The sequence below is a fragment of the Paramormyrops kingsleyae genome, chromosome 21 (assembly GCF_048594095.1).
Source record: "Paramormyrops kingsleyae isolate MSU_618 chromosome 21, PKINGS_0.4, whole genome shotgun sequence".
NCBI classification, from domain to species: domain Eukaryota; kingdom Metazoa; phylum Chordata; class Actinopteri; order Osteoglossiformes; family Mormyridae; genus Paramormyrops; species Paramormyrops kingsleyae.
In genome coordinates, this window is record NC_132817.1 from 2,325,284 (window position 1) to 2,343,427 (window position 18,144).

General features: G+C 48.8%; 2 protein-coding genes across 4 annotated transcripts in view; both read right to left on the reverse strand.

The window, feature by feature from the left end:
• glis1a (GLIS family zinc finger 1a) overlaps positions 1-9,483 on the reverse strand; it is a 72,570-nt gene extending 63,087 nt beyond the window's left edge. The window contains exons 1-2 of one of the 2 annotated variants that reach the window (XM_023815898.2): positions 7,960-9,483; positions 7,379-7,633 (exon numbers count right to left, since the gene is read on the reverse strand). In XM_023815898.2, coding sequence (XP_023671666.2) covers positions 7,379-7,616 — 238 coding nt within the window. In that variant the 5' untranslated portion in view covers positions 7,617-7,633; positions 7,960-9,483. Of the gene's footprint in view, positions 1-7,378; positions 7,699-7,959 lie in introns of both variants that reach the window. The other variant, XM_023815897.2, reaches the window with a different exon arrangement.
• Positions 9,484-9,635: 152 nt separating this feature from the next.
• ndc1 (NDC1 transmembrane nucleoporin) lies at positions 9,636-18,068 on the reverse strand. 2 transcript variants are annotated; one of them, XM_023815904.2, is made up of 18 exons: positions 17,924-18,068; positions 17,463-17,583; positions 17,255-17,356; positions 16,985-17,159; positions 16,757-16,886; positions 16,545-16,653; positions 16,417-16,468; positions 16,207-16,339; positions 15,974-16,066; positions 15,808-15,889; positions 15,554-15,718; positions 15,204-15,455; positions 12,751-12,863; positions 12,580-12,630; positions 11,467-11,530; positions 11,039-11,139; positions 10,742-10,902; positions 9,636-10,649 (listed from the first exon to the last, which is right to left on the reverse strand). In XM_023815904.2, exons 1-18 carry the CDS (start codon positions 17,960-17,962, stop codon positions 10,586-10,588), a joined length of 2,007 nt encoding a protein of 668 aa, XP_023671672.2. In that variant the 5' UTR covers positions 17,963-18,068; the 3' UTR covers positions 9,636-10,585. The 2 variants fall into 2 exon arrangements, with proteins under 2 accessions (XP_023671672.2, XP_023671673.2); XM_023815905.2 differs by lacking the exon at positions 12,580-12,630.
• Between the last annotated feature and the right edge of the window lie 76 nt (positions 18,069-18,144).

The following is an 18,144-nucleotide window of genomic DNA, read 5'->3' on the forward strand; positions in this document are numbered from 1 at the left end:
AGTCATGACCCCAGGATAGTGTGGCTCCTCACTGATACCAGTCTCCAAAATGAAGGGGTCGCGACCCCAGCAAAGTGTGAGTCCCAATGCTAATGAAAGCCAATGTTGTAAAAGGGCTTAGGCAGCAGTGTCCTGCAGCTGCTGCTCCTGTCAGCTCCTGCTAAAAGCCTGTAGAATGTGACTGAGTGACTCTAATAAACTGTCTTCCTCTTCAGACATTCCCAGAAAGCGGCTGAGGACACACTTGGCCGCACTGAACGCAGACCGGCTTTGGTCAAGTGACACACTCACACACAGTGCCAAGGTGCCTCCCATGCCCACCTCTGGCCTGGTGGGGGCATAGTGGTCTGTCACATACACCTCTCTCATTCACTGGAGGTACGCCACCTGCCGTGGAGACTGGGGGGAGACTGGAGGTTGCCATGGACACAGTGAAAAGCACAAAGCCATCCTCCAGGAAGCACCGTCCCCCTGAGACCTCAGAAGGTTCAGGCATCACACCTTGTCTCGCTGATTTCTGGAATTCCAGACAGAAATCCGGTATTCCTTCTCCCTCATTTACGAGGAACAGCCCCTCAACCTGCCCATTTTGGAGCTGTGCACAAACCATCCCAGTGTTTCCCAAAAAGCATTTTCCACACGCAGGCTCATTACGTTGTTGTATGGAGCCTGGACTTCATCCTTCAAGAGTACAGAACAACTGCTTCTTCTAGAATGCTGGATCTTTTATTAATGAGCAGTAATAAACTTTATAAGCCATGCTATTACAGTTTATAATGGCTTTCATAGGCAGTGGGAGTGGCACGGCCCTGTGCTGCCCCCCGGCTGCTTTCCCCTGGAGCTAATGAGGGTGTAAAACACCGGTGGGGAAGTTCCTCTGCCTCTATGCTTGGGGAAGTCATGCAGAGCAGCAGAGCACTCGACATGATCCCGGCTGCATGGCCAGCGCTCATGTTTCAAGCCAGTTAGCCGTTGGGACCTCACCCTGCTTAGCATTAGCAACTGCGATAGCAATAGCATCAGTGACAGCCATAAAGCGAGCACACCAGGGTCCCCCTACGGTGCGGGGGCTGGGGGCCTTTCGCTGGAGCAGATGCCCGGCTGCCCGAGCTTTTGCGCTCATCGGTGTACGCAGTCAGATCTCTGCGGACTACGGGCCTTTTGGCAATGGGGCCACTTACTGCGATACAAACGGCATCCACATTTCCCAGCATGCCCCTCTGGAGGCCAGCGCGTGGACACTGCAGATGCCTGTGTTCATAGGACCATGTATTACAAATGCAGATTTTTCTCTAATCATTTGAGGGACAGGTAAGCCTACAAAAGCAGGTGGCAGAGCAGAGGAGTAAATCAGAGAGCAATGCAAAGTGTGAGAGGGCTCCACATGTGCATGTACTCACACACACACACACACACACACACACACACACACACACACACACACACACACACACACACACACACACACACACACACACACACACACACACACACACACACACTCACTGACAGCTCCTCTCACGGGACAGTCGCCCAGCCCGTCTCATGGCTCATTAATGGTGGGGCCACAGTGGAGCCTTAGACTCTGTACTGACATTGACGCAGCTGGAAATTCATTGGAGCAGTTCAATTAAGTAGAAAGTAACGCTGTGAACCCTGACTAATACGAATCCCAACCCCCCCAAACTAGTACGCCCCCTCCCCGCGACTGGAAAGGCCCCCTGACTAGGACACCCCCCACCAACTAGTATGTCCCCTAACCAGTGTGCCCCCTTTCACCAACCAGTACACCAGTCGGTACACCACCCCCCTCCACCCCTCCACCACCGACCAGGATGCCCCCTGACCGGCACGCCCCCCCCAGGCCCACGACCGGTACGATTAACCCAACCAGCATGCCCCCCTCCTCCTCAAACGGTATGCCCCCTGACCAGTGCACCCCCCTCCACTGACTAATAAGCCTGCCCCCACCCCCCATGCATAGTGCACCCCCAGCCAGCCTCTCCATGGACGCCTCCTCCTCCTGCCGGCTGTCAGCATGAATACAGCAGTGAGATAGAAAGAGCAGAAGCAGCACAGACGAGACACCGTCACCAACCTGCATCTGCAGGCTGGAAACAAGATGGCGGCAGCGTCTGCCGGGGGGGCTTGGGCTATATTTATGGGAAAATAGACATTCCTGTCCCAAATACTTTCCTGCTTAGCGAATGTGCTTTGGGGGGGCGGGGGGGGGGGGGTCAGTGCACCACAACAAAATGATCCCCCTGCTTTATGAATCACGGAAATGTCAGCGCATGCAGGCAAAACCAGATCAGCCATGTCTCACTTCAGCAGGCGTCCGCTCTGGGGAAGCAGCAGGGGCCAGAGCGTGCAGCACCCCCTGGTGGCACCCCCTGGTGACACCTGGCCAATCAGCAAAGTAAAGCCCAAGCAAAGCCAGTTTGGGGAAACAGCCTGCAGGGGACTGGGAGGGGGGCGCCGAGGTCCGGCCCCGGCTGTGTCTGACTGCAGGAGGGTGTGCGACTGCATGGGGGGGCGTGTGTGACTGCGTGGGGGGGAGGGGGTGCTTGTGGAGGCGGGTTGTCAAGGCAATTATGACTGTTTGCCCCAGTTCAGGCTCCAAAGTTAGTTACTCATCTTTTTAAAAAGTGACTGTGCTGCCAAATATGTGCGTTGGAGCCCAGGGTGCGAGCAGGGCCTCCGAGAGGCCGGACCTCGGCGCTGCCCAGGGTACGAACAGGGCCTTCGAGGGGCCAGACCTCGGCGCCGCCCAGGGTACGAACAGGGCGTTCGAGGGGCCGGACCTCAGCGTTGCCCAGGGTACGAACAGGGCGTTCGAGGGGCCGGACCTCGGCACCGCCCAGGGTACGAACAGGACCTTCGAGGGGCTGGACCTCGGCACCGCCCAGGGTACGAACAGGACCTTCGAGGGGCCGGACCTCAGCGCCGCCCAGGGTACGAACAGGACCTTCGAGGGGCCGGACCTCAGCGCCGCCCAGGGTACGAACAGGGCGTTCGAGGGGCCGGACCTCGGCGCCGTCCAGGGTGCCAGCAGGGCCTCTGAGGGGCCGGACCTCGGCATCGTCAGCATTTTCCCTAGAAGCTTCTTTCTGAATGTCCTCATTGAAGCGGCCGGCCCACGTTGAGCAGGTGAGGAAAGGAAATTGTGAAGAAACCTCCTTTCAAAATGCGATATTATTCCGCAGTCAGGAGACATGTTTTTCTTTCAATGTTCAATATTTTCTTTGCTGGGGGGCACATGTATTTACAGGGCAGGAACTCCGGCAAAAATACACCGTCTACGATTTCACATGCTCTCAAACAGCCCCATGGCTTCCAAAGCAAACCCATCTCCCCAAAGACGCTGAAGTAGCCCAGCGGAGCAGGATTTCTGAGTGGAAGCGCTCTACGGTACTCTGCGACATTCCCGACCAGGAGCCAGCAGCTGGACCAGCACGGACATGCACCCGCTCCCCCCGTCAATCCACCAGGTGCTCCCTGAGTTTGGGGACATAGGTGCCCCCTCCCTGTGCAGGAGGGTGTGACTACAGCAGCCCTTCAGGGGCGATTTGCCAAGCGTGACCCTACGACATGCCCCCCCAGGCCACTGAGCCACCACACGGAACATGTGGTCAGCAGCGATCCAGAGGGGTGCCGTGGCTTCACAAAAACACAGCAGCTTCAAATATATGATAAATATGCATTTCAGAAACACCACCAGCAGGCTGGTACAGAGGTCCTACCCCCTACAGGACACAGGCAGTACTGACGTCTGTCTCACTGGCTCTAGGCTGCAGAGGCTTAGAGCTTCTTCACCTTGAGACCATGGCATGCTGTGGGTCACGCTTCATATTCTGTATGATGCCTGCGATGTTACTGCTCACAATATGAATATAGAGTTTTACAATGTATATGAATATATATGACTTTATAGCAACATTCACAGTGAGAGCTCCACCCACATCACTATTCCTGTGAATATAAACACACACACACACACACACAAAGACACACACAGACAGACAGACACACACACAAAGACACACACAGACAGACAGACACACACACAAAGACCAGCCAGCGGTGGCTACGCTACACCGCCCCGGCTCCTTCCCAACTCGACCGGAAGCTACAGTGATCAGGAGGCACCGTGAATGCGTCAGAGCCACACAAGCTTCACCAACGCATACCCAGACCAGCCTCCAGGGGGCGTCCCAGTGACAGCTAAGGGGCAGTCTAATTTACTACCCAGAAGTGGCTGGTGTGTGACATTTCACAGTCAACTAAAGATTTACATTCAAAGAATCTCATTTTGCTGACAGGAAAGGTAAGTGTGACGTGGGTCCCGGGTGGGGGGGGGGGGGTTCTGCGGCCACACACACCCTTAACTGTGGCATTAACTGCCCATTTATTCACATGTGGGTTTCCTCCTGACTGCTTCCCTCAGCCCAACCCAAAGAGATGCGTTCAGGTGAATGCCTGTACCTTGAATGTGTGTGTAACCCCCCCCCCCCCCCCACCACGAGAGGGCTACAGTTTTTCAGGAGCCATAGTGACTATTCTGCTCTTTCCCCCATGATGCACCATGCAGGTGCCACGAGGCTAATCCCGGTTATTGGGGATGTCGGTCACCACGACATCTTGCCTGTCCACAGACCACGAGCCCCCACAACGAGAGGCACGTGTATCCGGCGGCGCGGGGCCCAGCCCAGCAGAGTGGAGGGGGGGCCACCGGGAGCATGGCACCTCCTGCGTGAAAAACACGCTTGCAGAGAAAGTGAAGAATGCAGAGAAAGCGGAGCAGCCTCGCATTTCGGAGCATTTCTGGAGAGGGAGGGAGAGGCGATGCGCTGTCACCCCGACATGCGGGCAGCGGCTGGGCGTTGATGGAATCACTGCCAGGGGGCTGAGCCCAGTGACTTGCTGCTGTTCAGCAGAGCCTCAGACTGAAAGGTGTTTCCACAGCACTTACAGGGTAAAGCTAAAGAAAAATAACCCGGACTAGCCGGCCGTAGCAGCTGACACGGTCCTGACCTCACAAAAGCATGTTTCTTTAAAAGTAATAATAATAATTACAAAAGTAACATTAACAAAATTACAACCCTCTCATGTGTTGAAGCTGAAAAATACATAGATGTTCAAATTATATATTTTAGTTGGAAGAGCAGCGACATTGCAGGTCCAATTACGATGCGAAAGCATATAAATGCGGTATTCCCATACACACATATGGCTCACATTTCGTCTGGAATAAAATAATAATCAAATCCGCCAAGCTGCCCCTCACAAAAGGCACATGTAATTACTAATATGCTTTGTATAAGTATAATTTCGGGCAAGGGAGTAACGCCACCGCTATCACTCAACAACATGACCGCCGGCCTTTTAAGAACACGGGCCCCGTCGCAGAGAAGGCGGATTTACTCGGCGTGACCTCGGCAAGGTCCGGGAAAAATAACCAATAAATAAATAATAGCCGATTATACCTGGTATACGGCGTCCGACTCACACTTATACCAGATAAGAGCCCGTAGATACATTTCGCAATTATTTTTTATATGAACATTAACAGATTAAAGTAAAGGATTCGCTGTGTCAGCAGGTGATAATCTTGTGTCAAGGGTATATTTTAACAAATCTGCAGTCCTTCATCGGAAAACGGAAAATATACGATATCTACACTATAATTTTATATTTACCTTTGTAAAATATATACTGGTAATACGTACGTTTAGAAATATTAACAACCATTAAGAGGTAATACTTATGTATTACATATTACATTGGCCTACGTAGTATTTTCGATTCAAAAGAGCATATGACATAATAGACGATAGCTTCTTTACGCGCCGGCTCTGAGAAAACCTGGAACCGCTTTTCAAACCCCAAGTCAATTTAAATGCAAATAAAAATACATTTTATTAAAACCATATATCCCAAACTGGCTATAAATAATTACATTTAAATAAACAGTGGCTCCAGAGTTATTAAAAAACAAGCACAACTTTGTTTTTAAAGTAAATAGAAAAATGACTGTTTTAATGTCGGTCCGGACTGAAATGTCACTTGAAAAACAGCAATAAGATAAAGTAAAATGTCCGAAGGTGAAATAAATTTGGTCTTTACTTGGGAAAACTTTTGAAGTGAGCTCGATCATAACTGGTCATGTTTGGTGTCATTTGCAGCTGTATTTAAAAACTAAAATATGTAATTAAAAGTTACATAACCAACCCCCGTGTTTAGTGTGATTTAAAGCGGCTTTAATGCCCAGGGCTGTATTTGTGTAATCTGCGTGTGTCGGGAAGAGCACAGGTGCCTGCTGGGTCGGGGCTCGAAGCACCGGGCGCCTCGGAGACTTTACCGGCCCGTATATATACGTTCAAGAAACCGGAAAGGGCACCAGTGGCCTGTACTACGAAGCGGGGTTACTGGCTTATCGGGGTAACTTGTTGGATTTAAGGTACCACAGTTTAAATGGACTTCATACTTGTTCGCTTACATTTTGCCCAGACTACCTTAAATCCGACAAGTTACCCCGATAAGCCAGTAACCCCGCTTCGTAGCACAGGCCACAGATTTAATAAAAGTAAATAAATAAATCAATATAAAAATATGAACCTTAGTAAAACGTGCCCCTACTGCAGTAGGGCTATATGTTCAGGGATTCCCCGCTTTTGTAGAAAGTCACTCCAGCAGAAAGCGTTTGTTTTCTGGCTGAAACTCCGCTTAACGCCGGCTCGCAACCCATGTGCTGAGCTGGCTGCAGAAAGCCATTGTTTTCATTAATCCGGCATGACTGAATCACGAACCGCTGGCTTTCATTAACCCTGGTAAATGTAATCAAATTGCTAACAGAGATTATTAGGGTGTTAAAGTTCTTTCGCAAAATCCTCTCTCACGCCAAAAATAAGCCGAAAAAACTTTTATCTTGTATCTTTCTAATGTGTAAGGCGGGCAGGAGGTTGGGTCAGGACCCGGGAGAGATTAGATGCTTAAGTGTGAAACTAAGTAACACATACAGAGTGCGTGCGTGTTTACATACGCAAAAATCAATGAATTCAATATCACTGTAATGATATTAATGTCATTTCCGTTTGGCATACACTATCTTAATGATTTTCAGGTGTTTATATGCAATAACTGTACAGTGAACGCCCCATGCCCCAGGACAGGCAATACCACTTCCGATGTTTACAGGTAAGATCCGAATGAATTCATAGAATGTTTATTATAGCTCATAAAATACTGTCGCGTGTTATTTGCTTTACAATTTTCTAATACTTTTTTAAAGTTTGTAGGCTCTCATACTTTAAGTACAGTTTGAGAAAGATGAAGGGATTGGAAATGACGGACGGCCGGCGGAGCGGCTCGGGCTCACCTTGCGACGCGTCCTGGATGAAGGCGGCCCGGGCAGCTTTCCGCGCTTGGGGGTAGCTGTCACACGGAGCAGGGGGTCTCTTGGCGCTGCCGTTGTCGCCGGAGTTCCTACTGGACTCGGCAGCCCCCTCCCCGCTTCTCTTGACACTGTACACGGAGAAACTGAGGCCGGGAAGCTGAACGGACGCGGGGGCTTCATGCTGGCCGAGCATCCCGAAGGCGGCCGCCGATTTCTGCATCTGAATTTCAGATTTTCCTGTATGCAAGGTCACTCTTTGAAATCACTCTTTGAGACAGCAACCGCCGCGGAGCTTCTGTCTGCTGTTATATGTGAGCAAAATTGTAATTAGTGATAAGTCTCTGTCATGTCCAAAGCCCAGATGGTGCAGAGCATAAAGTTAAACTGGCATTTTCGCTTTGACATGTTTTACAGATTATACAGGAGTCCGGGAATTGCAATCAGTATCAGCACCGTCCCGTTAAAAGTACATCGAAAACATCAGGACGTTTTTATTGGCATATTAATATTACCAAAAAAACGCGAGTTTTCCAAAAACAACTCATTTTCTGAAGGAAACTTACCTTATTAGACGTCTGGATGTTACAGAAAAATGAGAAAGATAAGAGGACCAGCTGCAATAAAAGTTTTCTTGTTCCAAAAGCATGCAAATGTTTTGCGTATTTACCCACAGCATCCTTTCCAGCTTGAACAGTAATCATCCTTAGTTTTTGGGAGCATCAATTTCCAACAATCAAAGCACGCGTTTTTTTCGCTTAATGACATGTCCTTCGTCCACTAAAATCGTAGAAAGAAAGAAACGAAACTTCTGCGGACCAATTATGTGCATGCACGGGTGGAAATGGGCGGATCCAGCTGTGGGTAGGAGGAGGGCTCTGGAAAAGCGCTCACGCGAGGAGGCATGGAGCGGCTCCCTGCTCCAAAGACGGAATACACGTGCAGGTGTGCTGGGTTAAGGTCTACTTACAGATCTGCGGTTAAACTTCGTGCTTTTAAAAGTTAGTTGCAGACTAGGTGCTGATTTTTTTTTATTTAAAACAGTTTGCATAGAATTAAATATTGAAGGAGCAGAAATTAACTTTAAGGACAACTCAATATTGAAAACAATACAACGAAATCATGATAAATTCGGTGCCATGAAATGAGGTTTTATGAGGTGAAACGTGCGAGGGTCTGTGTAATTTTAAAGCAGTTCAACTGTACTGGGAATGTCACAACTTGGGCACATATTTCAAAAATGGAACATGCTTTTAAAATCATATAGTGTCCGTTAATGAAATACACAGGGACTTGTAGAACGCGATTCCCATGGTCGCTTTGTATTATTGTCAAAGGAACCCCGTTCAAACCACATGCAAATACGGAATAAAGACGTGTATTCATCTGTTTTATAAACCGGCACTGTTTGTTTTCTTGCGGTCAGCATTATGCTTTGACATGACAAAGCCCATTTCTAGTGGTTTATCCAAGTCATAAACACAGAAAACGGAACATTACATTGAAATGTGGCTTTTATACAAAAATTGTTGAAGGGAGGGGAAAAAATGTAGAATGCTCCAAACTTAGGCCTATCTGGACAGTATGGATTTGAAAACACGCTTAAAACACGTAGATTATTTAATGAAAAACAATTGGCAAGAATATATAACACTCCATTGCCACAAATCACTGCTATAAATATAAAATACCACTAAATATTACTTTAGTAATTTATTTAAAGCACCGTCAATGAATAAATACTTTAAGGTAATCGTCACAAACAGCATTTTTTTCTTACATAACTACGTTATTGTGTAAACCGACAATGTTGTTTATTTTACAAAAGAATAAAATAAAATCGAAGTGCGATCACGAACTTGTAATGAGGTAGTTAGCGGACTATTTTGTTTATTTATCAAATTCCGGTAGCCAAAAATGTTTATGCATGTGTACACTTATTTCATTCGGGTGGATTTGACTTCCCGTTGCTTAATAAGTGCACCATATATCAGTGTGCGGCCTGAACATGGCTAAACGGTGCTCAATATGGAACACAAGGCTGAGTGTAATCGTTTTATGCCATTTTTCGCGTCGTTTTTTTAAACGCAACAGCGACCTCTGCTGTCCAACAATAACCAAGCGTATTTCCTCATCACGATACACCTCTACAGTGAAACGCACCTTAGTGTATATATCAGCAACATTACACATTTAGCGAAGACGGTTCAAAGTGTTCAATAAAAAATTAAAAAAAAGGCGCAACCATTCATTCGTTTAGTAAGAAAAGTGCGTTGAGCGATGCTCATATTTACAAGTTTGCGGCACATACGTTAATAATGAGACTATCAAAATCTACAATATAAAATAAGAATGTAGAAAGTCAGCTTGTCACTAAGTAACTTGCATAACAAAACATTATATATACAGTATGGGGGGGGGGGGGGAACCATTCCAGTATGTATTAGCTAGATGCTAGATCATACGTTTTCATTTTCAGTAATTAAGGCTGTGACACAGTACCCCCTATAGCCATGGAGGACTGCAGTTCATCTGCCCTCAATCTCTCATACAAAAGCACTGCACCGTTTACATAACAGCCAAAGCCTTAGGAATTACTCATGTAATGGCTTCAGCAGTATTTAGGGTATCTGAGGAGATGAGGTGTTTCATCATAACTGCACAGGTGACATCCTGGGAACTTCGCACTGGATCTCGGTGTAGAGACAACGCAAGCGGAAACACAAGGCAGTATTTAATGTGCATCCGGAGGCTAACAGTGCAACAGGACAACATGAAGTGGAAGCAACCCTGAAGGCAGACCTGCACCCACCCAGCCCAGTGCAAGGAGCTAAATGATAACCATGTACATGCTAATCCCACAGCCAGCATCAGGCACCACAGCAATTCTTTACGTAGTCAATGGCTCTTAGAGGTACGGAAATAGTGTAAAAAAAAAAAAAAAGTGCAGGCTGTATCTAGCACTGATTTTACTTGTGTAAAATGTAAACACCCTTTCAGTACATTTCCATTAAACAATCATGATTTTGTGTCTTGGTGGCTGAATGATGACCCAGCTCACAGAGTCAGGCCCCCACAGGTACGAGGATGCCACCGCAGCCCAAACGCATCATGAGAAGCAGTGTGATGACAGCACCCCCAACAGAAGCGCAGCGACTGGACCCTCGCCCCACCAGGATGGAAATGGCTGCCCTACTCTTTGTAATCCATGAAGAGCTGAAGGCGTTTCCGGTGCTCAGCCGACATCTGGACTGCGCTGTGGACATCAGGGGGACAGGACATCAGAGAGAGAGAGAGGGAGAAGGGTGGACAGGGGTCTTCCAGAAGAGGAGTAGGACGGTGACGTACTGTAAGTGCTGACCAAAGGTGCCAGTGATTCTGTAAAGCGCCGTTTTCAGGGCCGACCGCAGGCCAAACCTCAGCATTTTGAAGGTGGAATCTTCCAAGCAGCAGGTGGACCTCATGGGTTTACTGGACGCGTGAGGCAGCTTGAAGTGCCTGTCTACAGCCTGAGTGGAGGGAGGAAAGGGAGATGGGGAAAGGAGAGAGACCTAAGAGGCAGTACATCCCAACATAAACACGTACGAGACGCAGCTAAAAGCAAGGCTCCTGCACAGAGGGTTTGTTCGTGTGTTAAAGTCTTACTTCTTGCAACATCAGCATAGTGCTAAGGATTCTGGGTAGTGTAATCTGTACCACACCAAACTTGTCTTCTGTGAAGGAGGCAGCTACCAGATGAGACAGTCCTAGACCAACATGAAGGAACAAGGCAGTCAAATAGCTGAGAAAAACACTTTCCTGTAAGATGTGGGTGTAACTTAAGAGTCCAAGAACACATCAGATCTCAGCACTAACAAACAAGGAGGTAATTAAGATAAGAGCAAAAAGCTCACAGCATAAAAGCAGACAAGCTTGCATCTCATTTCAGCAGAGCCAAGTAGCAGAGTGGCTAAGCGGTTTTTAATTTCTAAACACACAAAAACAACTTTGAGACTGCAGTAAACATCCAACCATTTATTTAGACAGGGCTAGAATAAACTGACATGATAAAATGTCACAAATTGCTCTCAGACCTTGCAGTGCCCAGATGTGCATTTGGCTGTCAGCGAAGAGGGCCTGACTGGAAGCTTCTGGAAGCTGCAGGGGAAACAAGGAATGTCACTGGCCGTTCGTGGCACTGGCAGAGGGCATTAACCGGACCTGTAGAAACCACAGTGTAACTGGTAGGATCTGATCCGAGAACAGAAATGATGCAGTAGTGTGATTTTTTAAGTCTGCCTTTTTTTTTGGTGAGAAAAATGACAGAATCTTAACCTTTCTACGGGCTCTTCAGCAGTAAAATTGAAAGTGAACTTTCTGCTTATGCACAGCCAAATGGTGGAGGACACATCTCCAAGGCCTTTCAAGACATTCAGAAAGAGCAGAGCAGCACAACCCAACCGGAGACATGGGCTGTTCCTCAATACGCGTACTTGACCATACTCGTGCTCTCGCATACCCGTTTTATGTTCTCATCCATTGCTAAAGTCCAGTTCCAATACTAAGAACAGAAGAACGGAGGACGGTAAAAATCCTCATATATCGTTCTTGTCCTGCCCCAAACATCGGTTGCATCCACCCTGAATGAATCCAATCCCATGATTAATTGCGTGCCAAGTTAGCGAAAGTACAAGGCCATCATTGCGTTCCTGGTATTGAGAGACACCCAAGAGCTTCCCTTCCATAAATTCTGCACTTGTCCATAAAATGTTTGCTGTGTTCTGCAGAAGAATGTGCCTCTGAAATGTGCACAGCCTGGGACAGGTATCCTCCAGTTGGATTTGGACGAAGAGACATACACAGGAATACTATGGCACTATGAGGTAGAACGGTAGAAGGGATTCACTGAGCTAATCACGCAGAAGAGGTGCATCATTAGCCAGCGACGGAGACAGGCATGGTAATCGGCACAGAGCTCAAGTCAACGAACTGAATTCCCCACCCACACATGCAAGCCCCGTTTCACACCAACACACACGTCACATGGTGGAATCTCTCAGGACCACTTGAGGCGAGCCCCACAGCAGCAGAGACATTTCACCCCCAATGAAGCAAACTGAATTACACCAAAGCAGTGGGGCTCCTGGATCTGGGCTGGATTAGTAATGCCTGCATGCATCCCCATGGCAGGTAACATACCCCCTTACCTTATTGAACAAATACATTATCAGCACTCGCTTAGCCAAGAAACCTTTAACCTGGACGAGACAATTGGGATTGAAAAGGTAAGCAGAGCATCTCACTCCAGCAGACATCACTAGTGGCGGAAAGGCAGCAATGGGGTGCAGACCAGCCAGCCAGGGGGAAGGGGGACCAACCTGCTCCTGCCGGTTCTGGAACCAGAGCGAGAGGAAGCTTGGTTTCTGGGCTCCAGCAGGTGGACTGGGCACAGCAGCAGGGGATTCTGGGAGTACGCAGCCAGGAGGTGACTCTGTAATCAAACACGGCCGGTCACCTGAGGCACGGCCTCCGACAGTCACACCTCTGCGGTGTCGGGTGTCACAGGCTCTACTCCATGCTGGATCCATTTGAACTCTGAAGTCGGAAATCCCGAGTTCCTAGTCGGAAATTTCAACTGGAACGCCCCCTTAAGTCAGAGGAACCTCTGCACCCCCGACCTGTGAAATTAAAACTGTAGTTTTGCACTGTTTACTAGCGCTTACTTATGTGTGTTTCATTAAATCGATCGCACACGCAGTACAGTTCATCCGCTATCTGTGGACATGTTGCTACGGTGTCTGTCAGGGTATATACAGAAATCCAGAGGTTAAATTTAACACTTAATACCTTTTTTAATACTTTCTCAATATTTTTTTAAACCCGCACGGCATTGAGTTGCAACCGTTTTTAGACAAGTTTCAAACTGATTTAAAGATTTATAATGTTACACAATTTTGGCCTGTACAACAGAATTTAAATAGGGAACATGGGTCAACAGAATAAATTTAGTGACTGTGATTTTGAAAACATCTTGCATTTAACTTCTTCAGTCACAAGTCCATATCTTTATCCACTAGGCTATTCATGGCAAGTGCATTAATTGTTTGGCTTTTTCTTCGACGAGTTTGTCGATTTGCACCAGTTGACTAACTGCTCTCATCCACGTATTCCTGATTTATGAGTTGTGCATCGCATATGCCAAAAGAGAGCGCTGACTGTCATTATCATAAATTTATCACGCTGATTTAAACTCTTGGTGTGTAAACCTTGTAGTTGCCTGCAGGCATCTTACGTTAGCAAGATAAGTTTGGTGATAATTAATGCAGCTAGCTAATTACTTACATAAAAACCTACTACTTGGGGTTGCAATAAGTTATCATATTGACCAGTAAACGACAAGAAACAAATAACATAATCAACAAAAATCTGCTGCCAAGTCAATCAGTACTTGTACTGATCGCTTGCTCCATTTTGATCGCGGTTCCCGAAGAGAACTCTATCGGCAATCTATGGCTCATCCTGCTAGTCCCGGATGTAGAGGGTTGAATTTCGGATCGTATTTTAAACCATTGAAATTGTGGCAGCGTATTTGAAACAGCGAAAATAACGGGACTGAATATTGTAAAGCAGAAATAAGACTGAATGTTAGTGCTTGAATAATAAAGATGCGAATAAAACACATGGAATATTTTCAACTGAATTTGTTCTTTTGAAATTTATTTTTAGGCGAAATTAAATTAACTGAATTCATGTGGTTGAATTATAAACATGCACTTTAAATTACGTATCTTTTGGAACTGAATTTTGGAAGCAGAATATTTTTGTACTGAATATTTAAGCAATGAAATTACGATTGAAATGTTTTCAGTTGAAATGTTCAATGTTTAAATGTATGCACATATTAAATTACAGTCCCCAAAAATTCAAAGCGTCATTAATGCAATGCGTTTTTATTCGATAAGTGTAATTCAACGTGTTTTTTTTCCATCAACGACTTTTGTCATTAATTTACTTCCATAGTCCTTAAACGCTGGGTCCTCTAACCACTTACGTGCAAATTTGCACTTACCCATGATGACTATGACTTAGCTTTTCTGAGTGTAAGCAGCCAACATGTACTTCAGCACGCAAACTGTTTAAGACGTCGCTCGACCACCCAATATGACGTCAGCATCACAGAGATCATCTATGAATGAAGGAATGAGCCTAATCCACATTTAAAATAATTTGCGAGAAATTTAAGATAAACTTTAACACACAAATGGACAATTTGTAGTTAAAAAAAAAATCTAAAATTTAATACCTCGTAAATTTGTGTGTAATACCTTTTAATACTTTTTAATGGCTTTAATTTTTGCTTATGTGATTTACTACCTTTTAATACTTTTTAAAACCCCGCGGACACCCTGGTCTGTATGTGGAAAATAACGCATAAAGTGTTGATATCGACTGACACTGCCAACAATGAACATGACTAGCACTGGGGCCTGCTTCAGAAAGCAGGATTTCCTGATTTCTTGCTGGATAACGTGTGGAATTTCAGGGGTTCTGTGCTAAATGTAAGTGAATGAAGAGAAAGACCATTTAAACTGGGGAACTTTAAATCAGACAAGTTGTCCCACTAAGCAAGAAATCCTGCTTTTTGAAACAAGTCCCTGGTTTTGCTAAATGGCTTTTTTGCTACTTCTTATATTGAAACACGGTTAACTACGGTTAACCGACTTCCGAGGTAAGTGATCACCGTGGATGACTGCTCACAGAAGCGGTCCTTCCTGTGTCTGTAACGGACTCGGGGCAGAACTGCTCCACAAGGCTCTAAAGATTGGCTCACCTGCAGAGGAGGTCCACAGCTTGGGACCCCTCCGCATGAGGTGTGGGCTCTGCACGGAGCCATGCCAGGGTGACGAGGGGTCAGGGGCCATGCGCCGCGTGACGGCAGGGGAGAAGGGGCTGTCCAGATCGGGGGTGAAGGGCAGAGTGCCACCGGCACCCCCCACGGGGGCCCGGAACAGCGAGGAGGCTGGGGTCTTCAACCCTGCTCTCACTCGTGGCGTGTGCGAAAGCTCTTCTGTCCCAGAATTCTCTGCAAAGTAGACATGAAATGACACCACAACCGGTCACACGACTGGGATATGGGGACACTCGGAGCTCAGACACGGCACCACGCCCAGAAAACCGCACCAGACGTCTCTGAGGAGGTGGACTTGTGGTCACTGCCGCAGGACGGGGGCCAGGACCTGCCGTTGGAAGACAGCACTTCCTGGTACAGCACAAGCCTCTGGGTCAGCTCGCCGAGCAGGGCCAGGCACTCCGTGCAAATGGCGTTCCAGTTATGGGGGTGGCCACCTGGCAGCGCCGCAGAGCGACACACAGTCATTGGAGCAATCACACAGCCCACGGCTAACAGACGGCGGTAGCCAGGCCAACAGGCATACCGGGCTGGCTAAGGCTGAAGACCTCCTGCCTTCTGCACGGGGAGTTGTGAGCCAGCACAGCCAGGTCCTGCAAGCCTAGAAACTGGAGTAAGGACAAGAGAGCAGGCCTCACCAAAGGTCCAACAGCAAGAGAGGGCTCTCAGACGCAACAGAGGGCCCGGCTCACCTTTAGGATCATCGGCTCTTTCTCACTTATTACTTTGGGGAGGCACTGACTGGTATCTTCAGAGAAGGACGACTGAACCGGGAAGCTGTAAGCCTTTTAGGGAAAGACACATCATATAGAAGGAGCTGTACACTTTAACAGGGCCACTGTGGGAAACTGCACCTCAATACAGAGTTCCCAGGAGGCCCCCGGAGATGGCCGCAGGCGGGCACCTCCCAGGACAAGCTGCAGACCTCACTGACGAAGATCCTGAAGAGGAGCACGCTGACATGCCAGGTGAGCAGCAGGAAACAGCAGCTCAGCCACAGGTGGTAGAGCAGGGGGAGATCCAGCAAGCCAGCCAGTGAGTCCAGGCGGTGCAGGGAGCTGGGCCGGGGGGGAGGGGCAGTGGTCAGGACCAGCGGAGATGTTGTACCACAAGCGTGCGGAGGCGAGCCTCTCACCTGTCCCGAAGGAGGCCCAGCGTGCTGCAGATCCACGTTCGGGGGATGTATCCTGTGGGTGTCAGGGTGGACGTTCAGCACACCCCAATCCCAGCCCCAGCCCCAGGTCCCCAGAAACCGATTCTCACCCAGAAAGTAATAGAAGATACAGAAGTTCCTGACGGCATAGAGCGCGCGCACTGCGCTGTAGCGCACCACCGCCAGCAGTGAGGACCGGAACCACAGGTACTTGTGTCGCTGAAAGGGAGCAGAGTGTCAGCAGGCCTCAGCAGCTCCGGCGTCCCGCCGCCTCGCGCTCGCCGCCTCGCGCTCGCCGCCTCGCGCTCGCCGCCTCAGCTACCTGAATGATCTTGAAGGAGACGTAGTTCACGTTGTTGAGCAGTCCCAGCAGGCTGTAGCTGTAACCCACGAAGCCCCCGGCCAGCAGGAAGAACAGGTGGAGCTCATTCAGACAGGCAGCGGGGGCGGCCCTGCATGAGGGAGGGGGCAGAAAGAGCGTCACGCACAGGGAGATGGGAGCACACCCCCAGGGGCCATCTCCTCATCCAAATTACTGAAATGGACTCACCCCTCCTCCACGGCACATGGACAGGACAGGGTCCGGTACCGACCACCGATCATGGCGGCCGTGCACCAGGCCACCAGCATTCCCAGCATGCAGTGCACCAGCATGTGAATGCATTGCCTTGGATGCAGCACCTTCCCCAGCAGGGCGATCTTAGTGCAGGGGATGGAGGGCACCGCTGAGGGGCAGATGGGGCTGTCAGAGGGGCCAAGCCAGCAGGGAGACCGACCAGCCGTGCTCTCTCGCTTGCTCCAACATATGCAGGAGACTCACCTGTGTAATACTCCAGGTTGAAGAAGCCGACCACCAGGAGCACTCCAAAGAGGAGCACAAGGGAGAAGATCACGTAGGAGCCGCACAAGAGGCCAAAGGACTCTGCAAGGTGAAGAGCCTCTTAGCGCAATGACAGGGGCACCAGTCAGAAAGGCGGACTCTGCTGAAACACGCAGCGACCTGAAGAGCACCACCGGTCCGGGCTCACCTGAGATCCATCCGATGGGATGTAGGAGACTGACTCTGCTCAGGAGCACGAAGAGCGCCGTGCACACCGGCAGCAACAGCAGGGACCATGCCACGCTGGCCGCCCACCTCCAGTAAATCACCTTCGAAGAGGCAACAGAGACGCGTTTCATAGTCCGTAAGGGTCTGTAGGTGCGTCACATGGCAGTATGCGCGACCGCCGCCGTCACGTGCTACTCTCATGTCTTTGTTTTCCTTACTGCCGGCTTAAGGTCGGGATACATCAGACTCCCGGTACAGCTTCGTCCCAGTCAGCGGACATAAAACCTGTCATCTGTAATAACCGCCGCGGCAAATTAACTGTGGGCGCATGCCTGCAGTCGCTTTCTGACACCGCACACGGAGGCATTAAAGTGCGATTCTACGCCCCCTCATACAGCCAAAGGCGGGCGAACCAACGACGAGCCGGTGGGTCACACTCACCTTACGAACGAACCAGTGGTTCGGGGCCGAGGGCAGCATTGCAGCGCGGTGGTGAGCGTTGCTCCAGCAGAAAGGCAGTCCCTACTGAGCGCGCGACTCCCGCGCCTATGACTGCCGGTAGGACCCCGGCACTTGCGGCTGCCCGCGGCGCTGCCTGACTAAAAACCGCCGCACATTCATTTAGGGCAAATTAAAGTCAATAACACATAACAAAATGAAAC